At 44.1% G+C, this 16,159-nt stretch overlaps 1 protein-coding gene across 2 annotated transcripts; it reads left to right on the top strand.

The window, feature by feature from the left end:
- Window positions 1–4,680, top strand: tchp (trichoplein, keratin filament binding). Of its 2 annotated transcripts, none has more exons than XM_060907394.1 (13): window positions 1–140; window positions 1,114–1,337; window positions 1,524–1,731; window positions 1,812–1,868; window positions 1,974–2,042; window positions 2,134–2,307; window positions 2,429–2,541; window positions 2,627–2,693; window positions 2,811–2,983; window positions 3,100–3,181; window positions 3,331–3,516; window positions 3,746–3,889; window positions 4,037–4,680. In XM_060907394.1, exons 1-13 carry the CDS (start codon window positions 69–71, stop codon window positions 4,067–4,069), a joined length of 1,602 nt encoding a protein of 533 aa, XP_060763377.1. In that variant the 5' UTR covers window positions 1–68; the 3' UTR covers window positions 4,070–4,680. The 2 variants fall into 2 exon arrangements, with proteins under 2 accessions (XP_060763377.1, XP_060763378.1); XM_060907395.1 differs by having other exon boundaries at window positions 52–140; window positions 1,114–1,309.
- The last annotated feature ends 11,479 nt before the right edge of the window (window positions 4,681–16,159 follow it).

Genomic DNA, 16,159 nt, shown 5'->3' with positions numbered 1-16,159 from the left:
GGAAGTTCACTCGGTAACCAGGAGAAACAGGAAGTGGGTGCTGAGTTTGGATTTGGCCGTTAGTCTGGATGATTCGGAATCATTTTAACGGAACAAATCTGACGAAGGTTCCAGAACCTGCGGCTGAACACTGTGGCGCGGTAAGAAAATAAAAACCTGAGGAACTTCCTCCTGGAGTTTGTTTAGTTAGAGAGAAATAAGTGAAGTTTAACCCGCTGGTGTGCGGTAGAGTTTGTTGAGCTAACAGCCAAGAGCTAACAGCTAACAGCCAAGAGCTAATAGCTAACAGCCAAGAGCTAACAGCCAAGAGCTAACAGCACAGTCAAGAGCTAATAGTTAACAGCTAAGAACTAACAGCACAGTCAAAAGCTAATAGCTAACAGCCAAGAGCTAAGCTAGGTGAGGAGGATGAGAAGATCAGCTCTGGTTGTTTTTTTCCTCATCTCTCACTGACTGTGGTTGGTGTAAACTGTTCATCCGTCCACTCATCCTTCTCCTCATCCATCCACTCATCCATCCACTCATCCTTCTCCTCATCCATCCACTCATCCTTCTCCTCATCCATCCACTCATCCTTCTCCTCATCCATCCACTCATCCTTCTCCTCATCCATCCACTCATCCATCCACTCATCCTTCTCCTCATCCATCCACTCATCCATCTCCTCATCCATCCACTCATCCTTCTCCTCCTGCTGTGCATTTCTTATTCTTGTCTTTCTGTAATCTCAGTCCCATTGACAGCACAGTGAAACGCTCAGTGTCCTGTTTAACTCGCATGTAAACTCTTATCTCAGACATGTTTAGTGATTAAAGTTTACTTCTGTAGTTTTACACTGAAGCTAACAGGCTAATGTAGCTAACAGGTCATGGACCCTAATAGCCACCACTGATAAACAAAATCTCTCCAGATTTAATAATAAGGGCATTTTAGTGTACCCAAGGATACTGTCACGATACATCACTATACAGTGATAACAACATTACAGTAAAGGAATAAAAATAATAATAATAAAAACTCTGAGATGAAACTGAATGGAATGAAAACAGACAGATGAAGGATAAAACTCTAGATCCCCCTCGAGATCAGATTTCTTTGTGACTTTATCTCCAGGTTGAACGATGGCCTTGCCGACCCTTTCCTCTCGCTGGCCGAGGCGGTTCCGTCCTCTGGAGCATCAGCTGCGTCAGAGAGAACAGGAAACGCGGCGTCTCCAGCAGTGGCAGATGCACTCGCAGTATTTTAAACAGCAGCAGATTCGCTGCAGTAAAGAGGCGCACTGGAGCTCGCACGAGTCCTATCAGCAGAGGTAATCACCACGTCAGGAGACGGATCAGGTCTTTAAACCTCCCATTATTTCCACTCTTCATCCTGGCTTTAATGTCACAGATTTTTTTTTTTTAATTGTACACTTTCAACAGAAATCTTTCACAATCACATGATTTAGACATGAAATCAGGGCTGAGTGGAGAACAATGAGACGTTTTTGTTGAAAATGTCCTTCTCGTGTCTCTGTGTGTCAGCATGCAGGCGTTCCAGCAGGAGGAGAGGAGGAGGAACCTGGAGGAGCGCAGGAAGCGTCTGAGGAGACTGCTGCAGGAGGAGGACGCAGAGCTGGAGGCCGAGCTCCGAGCCGCCGCCCGGGACAGGAGCGCCACCTTCAGGCAGCAGCAGCAACAACAGCAGAGAGCTGAGGCTCTGCGATCAGCCCGCGAGGAGCGCAGGAAGACGGTGATTCCGCCAACATGTTCCAGTTCCCCGTACAGTATTTGTGTTTAAATCTTAATTATTGTGGGTTTTTTTCTCTGCAGCTTGCAGAGGAGCTTCTGAAGGAACACTGGAGGAAGAACAGTCCAGACCTGCGCAAGGTGAGTGAAGAAAAGAGTGGATAATATAACACGGGAGTAACTGTCAACACGATGACTTCATCACCTACAGAGGTGTAGACGTGTAAGTGTGTGTTCGTGATGCAGGTGGAGTCGGAGCTACATAAGGAGCATGTGGTGAGCCAGTGGCAGGTGCAGCAGCAGCACAAAAAACAGGTACAGAAATGTTTATTTTCTATCAGAGCGGCTTTTTCAGACACAGGAAAGCGGGTGAGTGTGAACGATATGTTGGTGGTTTAACCCCGAGGCGGAGGAGGAGGCTGTGCAGGAGAGAGAACGTTTTGAGAACGAGTACGAGAGGAGCAGACAGGAGGCGCTGGAGAGGATGAAGGAGGAGAAGGAGAGGAGGAAAGAGAAGGAGAGGGAGAGAGCCGAGTACCTGCAGCAACAGATGGAGGAGCTCAAACTCCGAGACCAGGAGGCGAGTTTACAAAAAAAAAAAATTTTCCAAAGCGTTTCAGATCTTAGGAACATAGATTCAGATTATAGTCCTGAAGATGAAGGAGTGAAAAAGCTGAATTTGTAGCGTGTGTTTGTTCCAGAGTCGGCGTCTGCAGCAGGAGGAGGACGCTCTGCTGTTCCAGCGTTTGGAGGTGGAGCAGATGGAGGAGGACAGGAGGAGAGCCAAGGAGAAGCAGAAGAACTCTGAGTTCAGGTGAAAGTGAGACAGAGGTGTGTGTGTGTGTGTGTGTGTGTGATGTCGCTGATGATCAGTGTTTTGACTGCTGGTGTTCCCGCAGACGCCTCCTGAGGCGTCAGTACCGAGCGCAGCTGAAGAGACGAGCGCAGCAGGTCCAGGAGGAACTCGTGAGTGAGACAGATTTTGGAAGAACATCATCTTCTGTACCAAAAAATGACCAACACTGAGTCGTCTTAGCTGAAATATGGCACTGTGCTCCTCCTCTGTTTGCGTTTCTCACTCAGGAGGCGGATCGGAGGATCCTGGCGGCGCTGCTGGAGGCTGAGAAGGAGGAGCGGCGGGTGCAGAGTACGAGGAGGAAGAGGGCGGCGGCTGATATGGCGTGGATGAAGGTGGTTCTGGAAGAGCAGCTGCAGCTGGAGAGAGAGAGAGAGGCCGAGTTCGACCTGCTTTACAGGTGAGGGGGCGGAGCAAGGGGTGGGGTTTCAGTACCCGCTCACAGCTTCGACATAACACCATATAACACTGTATAGATATTTATAACGTGTGTGTGTGTGTGGTCGGTTCAATCAGAGAGGAGGCACAGAGGGTGTGGGATCAGCGTGAGGCTCAGTGGGAGAGGGAGAGGAGAGCCAGAGAGAGACTCATGGATGAGGTAAAGTGTACCTCATAGTGTGTATGCATGTGCGTGTGTGTCTGTGTTGGAGTTGTGCCAATAATTGATTATCCGATATACTTTGATATTCAGGATATAAGTATTTATCAGACTATAACACTCAGTAAATGGTGTGTGTGTGTGCAAAGGTGCTGACTGTGCGTCAGGAGCAGCTAGAGGAGCAGATGGAGGAGAAGCGCAAGGCTCGAGAGGAGTGTGAGAGGAGGAGGGCGGAGCTTCTCCAGCAGCTGGAGGAGGAAGAGGTGGAGATACAGCAGCAGAGGGAGGAGCAGGAGCGGCAGCGCACAGCACACATGCACGACATCAGCGCTCAGGTGTGTGTGTGTGTGTGTGTGTGTGTGTTTCAAATATTACAGCTACGGTTTACAAAATCCAAGCATGACGGCAGAACGAATCCTCCAGTGACGACGTGGTTGAGGTTAACTCTCTTTCTGACCCAAATGTCAGATTAGTGTTTGTTTATATCCCGTCTGAAAAGCGCGAGGGTGTTTATGACACTGTTCCACCCCGAGCCGACCCTCACACACCGTGTCCCCACTTCAGGTGGAACAGAAGCGCAGGGAGCAGTGGGAGGAGCAGCAGAGACTCAAGCAGGAGGAGGCGGAGCTGAGGGAGAGGCTGAGGCTGCAGGAGGAGGAGCTTCAGCTGGAGACAGAGAGGATGACTCTGCGTGGCTACGAGGAGAGGGTGAGGGGCTCTGAAACACTGACCTTCTCGCTGTACATGACGTGATGATCGTACAGATGTTGTGCTCAGTTCATGAATCCTGGATTCTGATTGGTCAGGGAGCCTCGACAGTCCGAAGTGAACTTTTCTGGTTTGTTCTCGTTGCAGAGTTACAACAGACCTCGCTCAGCCTGGATATGAGGACACGCCCACTCTCTCACCGTGGTTGGTTGTGGTTTTGCGGCTGTAGATCAGGTGGAGTGTGAGAACGGGATCAGGTGTGCGTCAGGACGGAACCCTCGACGCTGAAGTGTGGATTCGGTGTGTGAAAAAAACTTCACCTCATTATAGGAATGTTTGTTTTAATGAACAATGGACTGTTTTTTTTTTTTTCCTCTTAAAATTATGTTCTGACAAGCATCCATCAGGCCAAGTGGGCGGAGCTTATGTTAACACTAACAGTGACATCACTTCTCGAGCACTCCAGCCAAGTTAATGTTATGTAAAGTATTGTGATGTCACATGATTGAGTTTACTTTCTGCTGACCAAATTTAACTTAAGCTCCGACCCTTTTTTTTTTTTTTTAACACGATGAATAATGTCACTCTTTTTTGTGTATCAGTACGTGCCAAATTAATCTAATCTACACCAGGGTGAGTTGTGCTGAGGTTAGTGTTAGATTAGCTCACGAGTGTTAGCTAGCTTTATAGCCTAGCTTAATATTTTATAGAAATGAATTTATAGTGACTTGTATCACTGAAATGCTCTGTACATATTTGTAAATTTTATAATTAAATATGATTTTTCTGACCGAGCAGTCTCATGAGGAATGTGAAATGTCCAAAGGCTGCTGTTTTTATTTTTCTTATTAGTATTAACAGAAAAATGAAGGACGGTAGAACCGACTCCATCCAGAATCGCACCTTCCGTGGTGCTTAATCCTACCTGCGTGATGGACAGAGCTGCTGCCTGTTTTCCAATGTTTCCCAGGAGGTTCTCCCTGCGTCCCTGTTTAAACACTTCCATCTCTTTTTCCACCACTGAGAACATTCACACTTTCAGTTGTTGCACTTTTTCCTTGTTCTTCCAGTTGCTACATATTTCTACGAAGATGGTGTTTGTTTTAAGACAACGTTCTGGCAGAAATCCTCCAGCAGGAAGCTGCAATAAACATGAGTTTAATGTCTGTAATGTAATGTGTTGAGTGCAGGATGGTTCAATGTTCTGTCATTATATTGATTTTATTTACTTCTACAGTTCTGTTCAGACATCTTGGGCATGTTGTCCAGAAAAATATCAGTAGTGCCTTTAAAAATGTTAGAGCAGTAGCACAGCTTCTCAGTGCTGATGGATAAAAGTGTAGGTTGAATATTACTGATTCATCAACATCTAGATTAAAAAGAAAGAGAAAATTCTCGATTGATGTTTGTGATCCAGCAGGGGGCGGTATAGGGTTTTAACTCACTAGACTAGAGCCATCATCTTTCACTAGAAATCAGAAAACATGTTCAGACTGAAAATAAAAGAAAGTTCACAGGTCGTGTACAGGTTTCACAGCTGCCAAGAACCCATGAAGAACCATTTAGAATCTTGTCTTACAAACCCCACGTTATTTTCTGCTTTAACACTTAGAACCTGTCACGTGTTTATAGTTTCTCGATTGCTAAGACACATTTCTTGAAAGCTGCTCTCCTTTTCTCTAAACTGAACACAAAACCCAATTTTCAAGCTACAGTCACAAAACCTCAGACTCTTCTTGCAAAACCAAACTTTCACCTCAAAACAGTTCAATCTGTGCTCAAAACTGAACTGTTGTCAAATCGTGCCCCGCGTCAATCAAAATGAAAAACACTGAGCAGTCACTAAACACAACATAGAAAAATAGAAAAACACAATGCTCAGGACATGAAGCTGGAGAAATAAGTGTTTATTGTTCACTGTAGGCTAAACGCATGTTGCAAAACAAAAAAACCCCTGTGCATTTAGCACTTGTACAAAAAGACAGAAATCTTGTTTTTACAAGTGCTACATGTAAATGCACAAGCAGAAATCTTGTGCATTTGCCACTTGTGTACAGTAAGCCCATGTAAAAATAAAGTACAAAAATATACAAATAAGTGCATTACTCAGCCACAGCATCATGTCTCCGTACTGGGTCAGGCCACAGGACTTCATCCACATCACAGGCCACATTTTGTCTGGCCAGGCAACAGGGGAAAAAACCCTGGCATGCCATATCCAGGCTTGGCATGCCTCCACAGGCAAGTTCCATGGCTTGCAGGAGATTTACCCTGGTGTAAGGTTGGCGTTCATATACCTTCCACCGCCATGAGAAGAATTCCTCAATGGGGTTTAGGAAAGGGGAGTATGTTGTCCCAAACAACATAGATGGGATGCTCATCCTGCTGCCCCAACAGAGCATCTCGCATGTGATCAAGGAAAATGAGGAGCTGGGGAGTGTTGTAGGGCCCCAGGTTGGCATGATGGTGGACAACCCCATGATTGCTGATGGCAGCATATAATGTGACATTGCCACCATGCTGCCCAGGGACACCAACAATGGCCCGATGGCCAATCACATTACAGCCTCTCCTTCTCCTTTTGGTGAGATTAAACCCAGCTTCATCCATGTAGATGTATTCATGGGGTCTTTCCATTGCATCCAGTTGAAAAACCCTCTGTAGAAATAGATATAGTTTTTTAAGTGATACAGAAAAAGTGACTTGGGCCACTACAGTAAATCACTACTTAGAGTAATCAACATTGAATGTGTCTGGATATATACCAACCTGTACATACTGGAATCTTTGCTCTTTGACTCTGTCCGAGTTGCGATCAAAGGGCACTCTGTACAGCTGTTTCATGCGCAGTCTGTTGTGCTTGAGGACACGATCAACAGTAGAGAGGCTGACACTGTTGATACCCTCAATTTACATGGTCCTCAATGATCTTCTGCTCAATTTCACTCAGTTTAACAGCGTTGTTCTTACGGACCATAACAATTAGGGTCTCTTGGTGTGGGGAGAACATACCTGTCCTCCCACCCCCATGTGGCAGTCTTTCAATTCTACAAAAAGAGAACATGCAGTTACAAAAAATATACATGGAATACTAGGCCTACAAACAGGTAGACCAGCCCTCCATTACAATACTACAGTACATTGGTACAGTGATGCACTGAAACATTTACTTAAAGTATACTGTGGTACAGTATATAGTATGTCATACAGTAATTGCTGTCAGTATTTACATATTGTACTATAATGCCAAAAAAGGTAATTACCTGTTCTCTAAATCTTCAGATTATGGTGGACACAGTGAATCTACTGATGTTTGGTTGTACCCTTTCTCCAGCCTCCCTCATGCTCATACCATGGACAAGAACATGGTCAATCACAGTAGCTCTGATTTCATCAGATATTACTGTTCTTTGTCTTCACTGACCACCTCAGCCTCCTCTCACACCACCTCAGCCTCCTCTCACACCACCTCTTCCTCTCAGATTTCTATCCATTGTAGGGCCTCACAAACCAGTGCTCTCTGAACTGGCTTATATGTTCCCTCACATCATTAGCCAAATGTGCGATCAATTTTGAGTTGTTGTGTTCAAGTGGTGACACCTGTGCTTTAATTGTGTGGTTTTGCCAAAAGAGTGATTGATTCAATCAGTGGGTTCAGGCAATAGGGTTTAGTGTTTTAGCAATTGAGAAAAACTTTAACATTTAGCTCCTGCACCACTCTCAAAGGGTTCTTCACAGGTTCTTTAAGGGACCAATCTAGAGTCTTCTCCTGTCTCCTGGGCCCAGATTATTTCCTCCTCAGGTCTGCTTCTTTTACTCTTCGTCCACAGCTATGAGGCTGAGGAACCGGAGAACCTTTTCATCATGGAGATGTGATTTATTACCACCAAGCCAAAGGAACGCCCATAACTCATCAGTACACCACCAGAGGGCAGCAGGAGAACACATTGTGAAGTTTGGATGTTCAGTGACCGACCTCGAGGGTTTATTTGCGAGGGCAAACCACGACCTCGACGTGGAGGCCAAAGTTTCTGCTCAAGATCCCAAGCATGAAGATGCAGGTGTCCTGTTCGCAGTTCTACCATCATGTAATAGATCGAGTCTCAGATGATAAATCTGTCTCTTACCTCAATGCTCATGACAGCTGAAACATTTTCAGACCATCAGTGAAGAACTTTCAAGGTTCCTACGTAATAAAAATGCTTCGCCTGTTTTCTTTATGAATCATGTTGACAACAACTGCCAAGTTCTGGAAAAACAGCTGGTCCAGGACGCCAGCTGTTCCTGCGTTTCTTGTCATATCAGCTTTAGTTAATGTAAAGATTTGTGTTTTGAGATCAGTTGTGGATAAGTGCTTCCAGGGTCAAACTTCAGAAGAATGAGGGTCCAATTCGAGTTTACCTCCACATTGTGCACAGAGTTTATTTACTGATTTACTTCTAAATTCTGTTTTGTTTTTTTAATAATTCTGGAGTCACATCTTTCAGTCATCCTGTAAAGTAACTTTTACCCCAAAATAATAATTTAATAGAATAATTTATTGATGTTTGTGTGATTAATGGTGTGTGTGTGTGTGTGGACATGTTGATGCCATCCTGGAAAATATACGGGTTGTTCTAGAATTCAGGGTCCATTTCGCATCTCTGAGATAAACCTTTTCCACAAAAATCTTTACTGAATCAGTTTTGAATAATAATGCAAATTATGACAAGCTTTGACCAATAGTGATGCTTGATGCACATTTTAGACCCAATTTATCCATAAAAGATTAACTAAACGACCCCCCCCCCCCCCCCCCATTATCAGCCGTCTTCAACTCCTGATTCATCCATTCAACTCCAATAAACAGGAAGTGATTCAGTCTAACAGTCTGGTTTTTTAGGCTTATTCTATTAACTGTTATAAAATCAATTGCATCAAGTCTATTTTCTGTATGATGTGAAATTTCAGTCATAAAAAATATATCTGTCCCAATGTTCTTATCAACTCTGTTGACTCTGTTATAAAACCATATAAAATCCACAAAAGACTTTTAATAATACACATGACACCTGCACCGAGTGATGTCACTTCCTCTGGCGGGAAACTTCCGAAAGTGAGGTGTGTTCCGTTTCTTCTCTCATTAATTCGAACAAAATGTTGAGCACAGTAGATTAATTATTCCTCAACTCTGTTATCGTGATGTCGGAGTGAAGCTTTCACTCATTTTTTCAAACAATAATATGATTAAAATCCATAAAATTCTGTTTTCATACAGGTAGCTAGTTTGAGGTTAGCGTGTGGAGTTAAGACACAAAATGGTGTCGGCTCTGTTATCGTCCATCGTTTAATTGCTCTGTTTATCGATAACAGAGTTGACGATGACTAACAGAGTCGACACTTGAAATGTACCCGTGGTTACAGAACGAGCCGTGTACATCTTTAGTGAAATTTGTCGCTGGTCTTGTGACCGCAGTAACAATTACTGACCATATTTCCAGTGACCTAAAGTAATGGCACTGAATTAGAGATCATATTGTTTATTCACTCCAAAAAACAAAAAAATTCTTCACAATTTCTAACTAAAATGTAAAAGCATAAATTAACATTTGGACGTTTTGCTGATTTTGATTATTTTAATAATAATAATACAGAAAATCACAGGCTGGGAGAAGTTGCTTCGCTGTAGCCGGAGGTTATTAGCAAAGAATAATTTTGCTCAGTCCACACAATCTGATGAAGGATGTGAAGGAATAAAGGTCGGGTTTAATTTCTTTATCTGGCCGGTGAGGGCTTAATTACATTGAGAGAAATGGCAGCCATTTTATATCCAGATGATTCAGAAATGCAGGAACATCAAGGTTTTGCAGTTCAGAAGATTTCTTCAGAACTGACGCACCAAACAAACCTTGGCATGATGATGATGATGTCATCTTTTCTCTTCTTCATAGTAATGTATATGAACAGGAATAACAGCAGTCTGAGCATCGAACCCTGGGGTTTCTTCATGATTGACATTTTGGTGAGTCCCAAATCGCAAAGCCGCTCACGAGTGATCAAAGCAGCAGCAGGATCTCCGGCCTTGGTGTGTTTTTCTCTCTCTCTCTGAGTGAGTGTGTGTGTAGCCAGTGCCAAGGCTCCACAGAGAGAGCAGCTGCCCTTGTTTTTATTGCTCCTTGCCTCCCTCTGAGAGGAAGAGCGAGAGCGGGGGATGAAGAGATAAAGAAAGATGTTTAGTAGCTCTTGTCCATTTCTTTTGCCCCCCCCACACACCTCTCTCTCTCGCTTTCACACACACACACACACACACACACACACACACATGAAATTTAACACCTATAATAACATCAAAGAACAAGCCATTAATTGGTATTTTTCCCCTAAAGCAGTTAAAAGTTTGAAGAAAAATGGAATCATTTTCCTCTTCCTCAGCTGAGACGTGTTCAGCATGTGAGCTTTTATCTTTACTTTCATACTAAAGCTATAATATAAACACACATTAAGCTGATTTCTTCAACAGAACCCCTCTCTCTCTCTCTGACACACGTTCACACGGCCAATGACCTGGAAGGTCACATCATTTAATTAAGGAACTCGAACACACAAACCCTCACAGAGGAGTTCTCTCCTGCTCTTTACACTTCCTGTCTCTCTCTCTGTGGAACAGACAGCTGAGCAGAAGCAGACCCGAGCTAATTAACGACTCCGACACAGAAGCGGTGGAGTAGAACGAGGAGGAGAGAGGGAGAGAGAGGGAGGAAGAGGAAGACAAGTGTAGTGACCCTGTCACTGTGGGTTTTAAACATCAAGGCAACAGTTACACCCTGTAACGCTCTTGAACGCCTTTTCTGACGAGGTAAAGAATAAAACGTTGCGTTTCGCTGTTACAGTAATTTTGCTTTTCAGTCAGCTGTGTCTGGGACACGGTTTACACGAAAAGATCAACAGATGAACAGAAGAGTAAGAGTGAATACACTGAGGAAAAAAGATGGCGTGTAAAAAAAAGTAGGCTTGTAGTGTGTGTGTGTGTGTGTGTGTGTGTGTGTACTACTGAAACTCTGACACATCCAACACACACCCATGGAAGTGTTCACATATCAGTCCTGCCGGAGGAAGAACACGACAGATGAGTGGCCCTCAAATCTGCTCCGTGTGTAAAGTAAATAAAGCAGAATAAAGTCTTCTGTGAAGCAGGAACGTTACAGCCGGTGTGTGTGTGTCGTTCTCTCGCCCTCGTTCAGGAGGAGGAGGTGACGTCCTGTCAGTTAGTCATGCTGCAATTATCCTGATTAGCAATTAGAGCTGCTTCAGCCTGCAGAGCCTCTGTGACCCTGTGTTCTCTCTCTCACACTCCGTCTGCTGGTGTTCTATTAGCAGCGTTTCTGTGGACTTGTGCATTACTGTGGCTCCATCCATCCACTTTTTCTTCCATCCATCCATCCACTTATTCATTCATCCATCCATTTGATTATTCATTCATCCAACTACACATCCATCTGATTATCCATCTATTCATTCAGCCATCCATTCATTCAATTATTGATCTCTTGATCCTGTCCATCCATCCATCCATCCATCCATCCATCCATCCATCCATCCATCCATCCGACTATCCATCTATCCATATGACTATCCATATCATTTGACTATCTATCCATACATCCATTCAACTATCTGTCTATCCATTTGGCCACCTATCCCATCCATGATATTCTGTCCATCCATTCAACCAGCTCCATCCATTTTTATATCCTTTTATATATTTGAACATCCATCCATCTGAGCATCCATTCATTCATCCAATCATCTCTTTGACTATTTATCTGTTGAGCCATTAAACAATTCATCCATCCATTCATTTGACTATTTATCTGTTCTTTTGGCTATCCATCCATCCATCCATCCATCCATCCATCCATCCATCCAGTTATTCTTCCATTCAACTATCCATCCATCATCCAATCGACTATTCATTCATCCATTCAACTATGCATCCATTTGTCCATCCATCTGACTATCCATCCATTCATTCAATTATTGATCTATTAGATCCTGTTTATCCATCCATTTGAGCATCCAACCAATCATATGATTATCCATACCTTCAACTATCCATCCACTCCTTTGATTATCTATCTATGCATCCATTCAACTGTCTGTCTAGCCATTTGGCCCACCTATCTATCCATGATAATCTGTCCATCCATTCTAACATTCCTTTATGTATTTGAACATCCATCCATCTGAGCATCCATTCATCTCTTTGACTATATATCCATCCAGCCATTAAACTATCCATCCATCCATCCATCCATCCATCCATCCATCCATCCATCCATTTGACTATTTATCTGTTCTTATGGCCATCCATCCATTCAGCCATCCATCTATTTGATTATCCATCCATCCATTTAACCATCCATTCAATCAGTTATTGATCCATTGGACTCTGTTCATCCATCCATCCATCCATCAGACCAACCATCCATCTATCTATCTATTCAACATTCATTCCATCCAGATACCCATGCTTCCATGCATTCAAACATCCATCCATCTGGCCATTCATTCATCCATCCATTTGACTATTTATCTGTTCTTTTGGCCATCCATCCAGTCAGTTATTGATCCATTGACTGTCCATCCATCCATCCGTCCATCCATCCATCCATCCATCCATCCATCCATCCATCCATCCATCCATCCATCTGTCTATCCATTCAACATTCACTCCATCCAGTTGCCCATGCTTTTATGCATTCAAACATCCATCCATTTGACCATTCATTCATCCATTCATTCCTCTATCCATTCATCCCTCCATCCACTCACAGCAGCAACAGCTGAAAGGAATTCTGTCTCTGAGGCTTCATTTAATGTTCTGCTGCTGTTATTGTGTAATTCCCCATCAACGCCCCTCTGTCCGTCCCTGTGTTCAGAGCTATAGAGAGCAAAAGTTCAGGCCGTGACCCCGAATCCTCAGCACCGTTCACACACACCAGCACCGCTGTGAAGAAACAAGGAAGAGTCTGCGACGAAACTGAAATACCTTTAAATGTTTTTCTCGAATTAAACTTACACACTCTTCTCTCTTCACACGTCTCTGTGATCATCAAGAGATTGAGATGTGACAAGAAGTTTGGCACAGACCTCAGAGGAGTTCACAGCTCTGTCAAACACTCGCTCTCTCGCCTCGTTTCCACCTGCTGAGAGCTTCTCTCTAATCAGGTGAGGATCATTTGAAAAGAAGAACCCAGATTGATGAAGATAAAGGCATGAAGGAATGAATTTTAAAAAAGATCAGGAAACGAGGTCAGAAAAAAACCTGTAAGGAAATCGATCTGTCCTGCTGAATTGTAAGAACTCGTTCAGCTTGACGATTTAATCCGCCTGTTTTAGGAGAATGTGGAAGAATTAAATCACACACTGATAGAATTCCTGTAATGCAACCGACTAGAATTTGTTGGATTCAGAGCTTCGTATCTCAGCTTTGGAGTGCGATAGAGAGAAATGAAGTGCACTTTGGTGTATGTCATGACTCCATTTACCAACAGTGTGAGTTTGAAGCCAATCTGGAAACGTCAAAATTTTCACCTGAAAAAAAACAACAACAAATTTACCTTTACCAAATTTACCCTTACCGCTTTTTGGATAAAAATTTTGACTTTCTCTGATCATCTTCATATTCACACTGTTGATTTGTGAGACTGAGATGTAGACGGAAGTGTAAGAGTCGTCTGAATATTACACTCCAAAGCTGAGATATGAGGTGTCCATTTTCCGCTAACTACAGTCATCAAAATATACAGGTTTTGGACAGAATAACGTCCAGCTTCACTATAATCACACACTGATTATCATCATACTCAGGTGGGGTTTACATTAGACCGTATCAGCGGATCATCAGATTAACGTTTTTAAAACGATTAGTGTGCACACAGCAACGCCAATACACGATTCGCGTGCACACAGCAACGCCAATACACGGATACGCTCGGCTCCGCAGGCATCCTGCGCTCCAAATCACTCCGCCCTGAACAGCGAGTGCCCTCTGGAGGGTGCGCACTCCGGCCCTGCGCAGCTCACAGAGCGCATGAGTGGAGTGCACGAGCAGTGATTTGGGACTGAGCCGCTGTGCGTGTGATCCCAGTGCATGTCGGTCATGCGCGTCACTTACCACTTGCAAGTGGAAGGATGGCAAGCCTAAAGACAATCATAACTACACAATGGGCAGTATTTGCATCAGTATTTGCAGTATTTTCATACTTTTATACTCTTTAATGAAAGGTGATACAAGGCGGAAGTCCGCGCCGTTTTTCAGCAGTCGCGTCACATGACTAACGCCAGCAAATCAGGAAGGTGGATGTCACAGTGACGTTGTCCAATGACGACGCCAGCTAGAGCTCAGCACAGCGTATCCGCGTATTCTCAATGTTTACACAGCACCAGACCAGACACGATATGGATTGAATACGTGGACCCTGGCGGATTCCCGTTTCCCGGCGTTTTAATGTAAATGGACAGTGCATCCGCAAAGAAAACGAAACAGATACGGTCTAATGTAAACTTGGCCTCACTGTAATGGGATACCTGCTGTGGTGATTGTAATCTTACACTCATTATCATCACACACTGCTAGAATTCCTGTAACACAATAATGTGGACTTTGTATAAAACAGAGCCTCAGATCACAGTTTGGTGTGATGGGATGAAACGAGGCTGCACTCCTTTATGTCTAAACCCCAATAACCCATGGTGTCAATCACTGTTGTAATCGAGTCCAGTCTCGAGTCCCCAGTGTTCAAGTCCGAGTCATTAAAGAAAATTTCAAGTCGAGTCCGAGTCCAAGAAGAAGCCTCCAATCGCACCATGTGACGGTGGCTGTTGCTGCCTTTATGTGAAAGCGTCTCTGCTACTGTGTTGGACCAACGTTCCTGCTCGACTGCCCCATTTTAGTTAACAGGCTATAGATAAAAAGTTTGTTCATCGCTCAGCAAGCCCCGCCCACTATCAACAGGGCAAATAACATGAGAGACGGTTAACACTAACTAGTTCATCACCCAGCAAGCCACAGGGCAATGAACATAGCGTGTCACTTCCTTCTCTGGGTGGAGTCTTACCAAATGACGATTGAAGTTCGAGGTTGTCCCCGTCGTCTCCTCGATAATTCTTCTACATATGGAACACATAGCTGTGCATTTTTTCCCATGGCACGAGAAGTCTGTATAAGCAAAGCGGACAATCCTGGGGCGTCTCTCCAGGTGTTTTAGTGCCGTTAACGTTAATTTGTTCCTGAACATGACGTATGAACAGGTGAATGTGCATTCTTTTGCACAAAATTAGTATAAAAATTAATGTAGATATAAATATCTTAGGGTGGTACGGTGGTGTAGTGGTTAGCGCTGTTGTCTCACAGCAAGAAGGTCCAGGTTCGAGCCCCGTGGCCGGCGAGGGCCTTTCTGTGCGGAGTTTGCATGTTCTCCCCGTGTCCGCGTGGGTTTCCTCCGGGTGCTCCGGTTTCCCCCACAGTCCAAAGACATGCAGGTTAGGTTAACTGGTGACTCTAAATTGAGCGTAGGTGTGAATGTGAGTGTGAATGGTTGTCTGTGTCTATGTGTCAGCCCTGTGATGACCTGGCGACTTGTCCAGGGTGTACCCCGCCTTTCGCCCGTAGTCAGCTGGGATAGGCTCCAGCTTGCCTGCGACCCTGTAGAATAGGATAAAGCGGCTAGAGATAATGAGATGAGATGAGATAAATATCTTATGCATGTTACAAAAAAAAAAAACTGAGTCCTCGTGTCCAATTTACAAATTTGAATGCAGTTAATGCACGAGTTCAAGTCAGAGTCAAATCACGAGTCGGACTCAAGTACTACAAGCCTTTTGGGAAGATCTGAGAAAATTTTTTTTCTTGGTTAATGAGGCTGAGATGTTGACGGAACAGGTTTGGTATGAATATCGCACTTATTTTTGGATTTTTGTCCTTCTCTATCTGAGTTTAGGATTTCCTGGAACAGAACCGGATTCAGCCCAGGGATCAGCAGCTCGAGTATGACGTCTACAAGAATGAGATCTCTGAGAAGCTTATAAAGGGAGCAGGCTGGTGATTACGGTGCCCTCGCTTGAGCCCAGCGCTTCTTTCCAGTTCACGGCCGACTCCTCCTTCACGTTCTCTCCGTGTGGGTCTAGATTTGGACTTTTATCAATTTCTAATTCTGCACACAGCCGTGAGTGAACCGTTTACCCCAGCATTTGGAATGGTGATGTGCAACAACTGTGGATATCATTATG

Source organism: Neoarius graeffei, chromosome 24 (assembly GCF_027579695.1).
Source record: "Neoarius graeffei isolate fNeoGra1 chromosome 24, fNeoGra1.pri, whole genome shotgun sequence".
Lineage (NCBI taxonomy): Eukaryota > Metazoa > Chordata > Actinopteri > Siluriformes > Ariidae > Neoarius > Neoarius graeffei.
Note: the sequence above shows the minus strand (reverse complement) of the source record. Positions and strands in the feature narration are given on the sequence as shown.

Coding starts and splice junctions, on each gene's coding strand:
- tchp (XM_060907394.1), top strand. CDS start 69: ATGATTCGGAATCATTTTAACGGAACAAATCTGACGAAGGTTCCAGAA. Junction 1,338..1,523: donor CACGTCAGGAGACGGATCAG/GTCTTTAAACCT, acceptor TCTGTGTGTCAG/CATGCAGGCGTTCCAGCAGG. Junction 3,517..3,745: donor TGCACGACATCAGCGCTCAG/GTGTGTGTGTGT, acceptor TCCCCACTTCAG/GTGGAACAGAAGCGCAGGGA.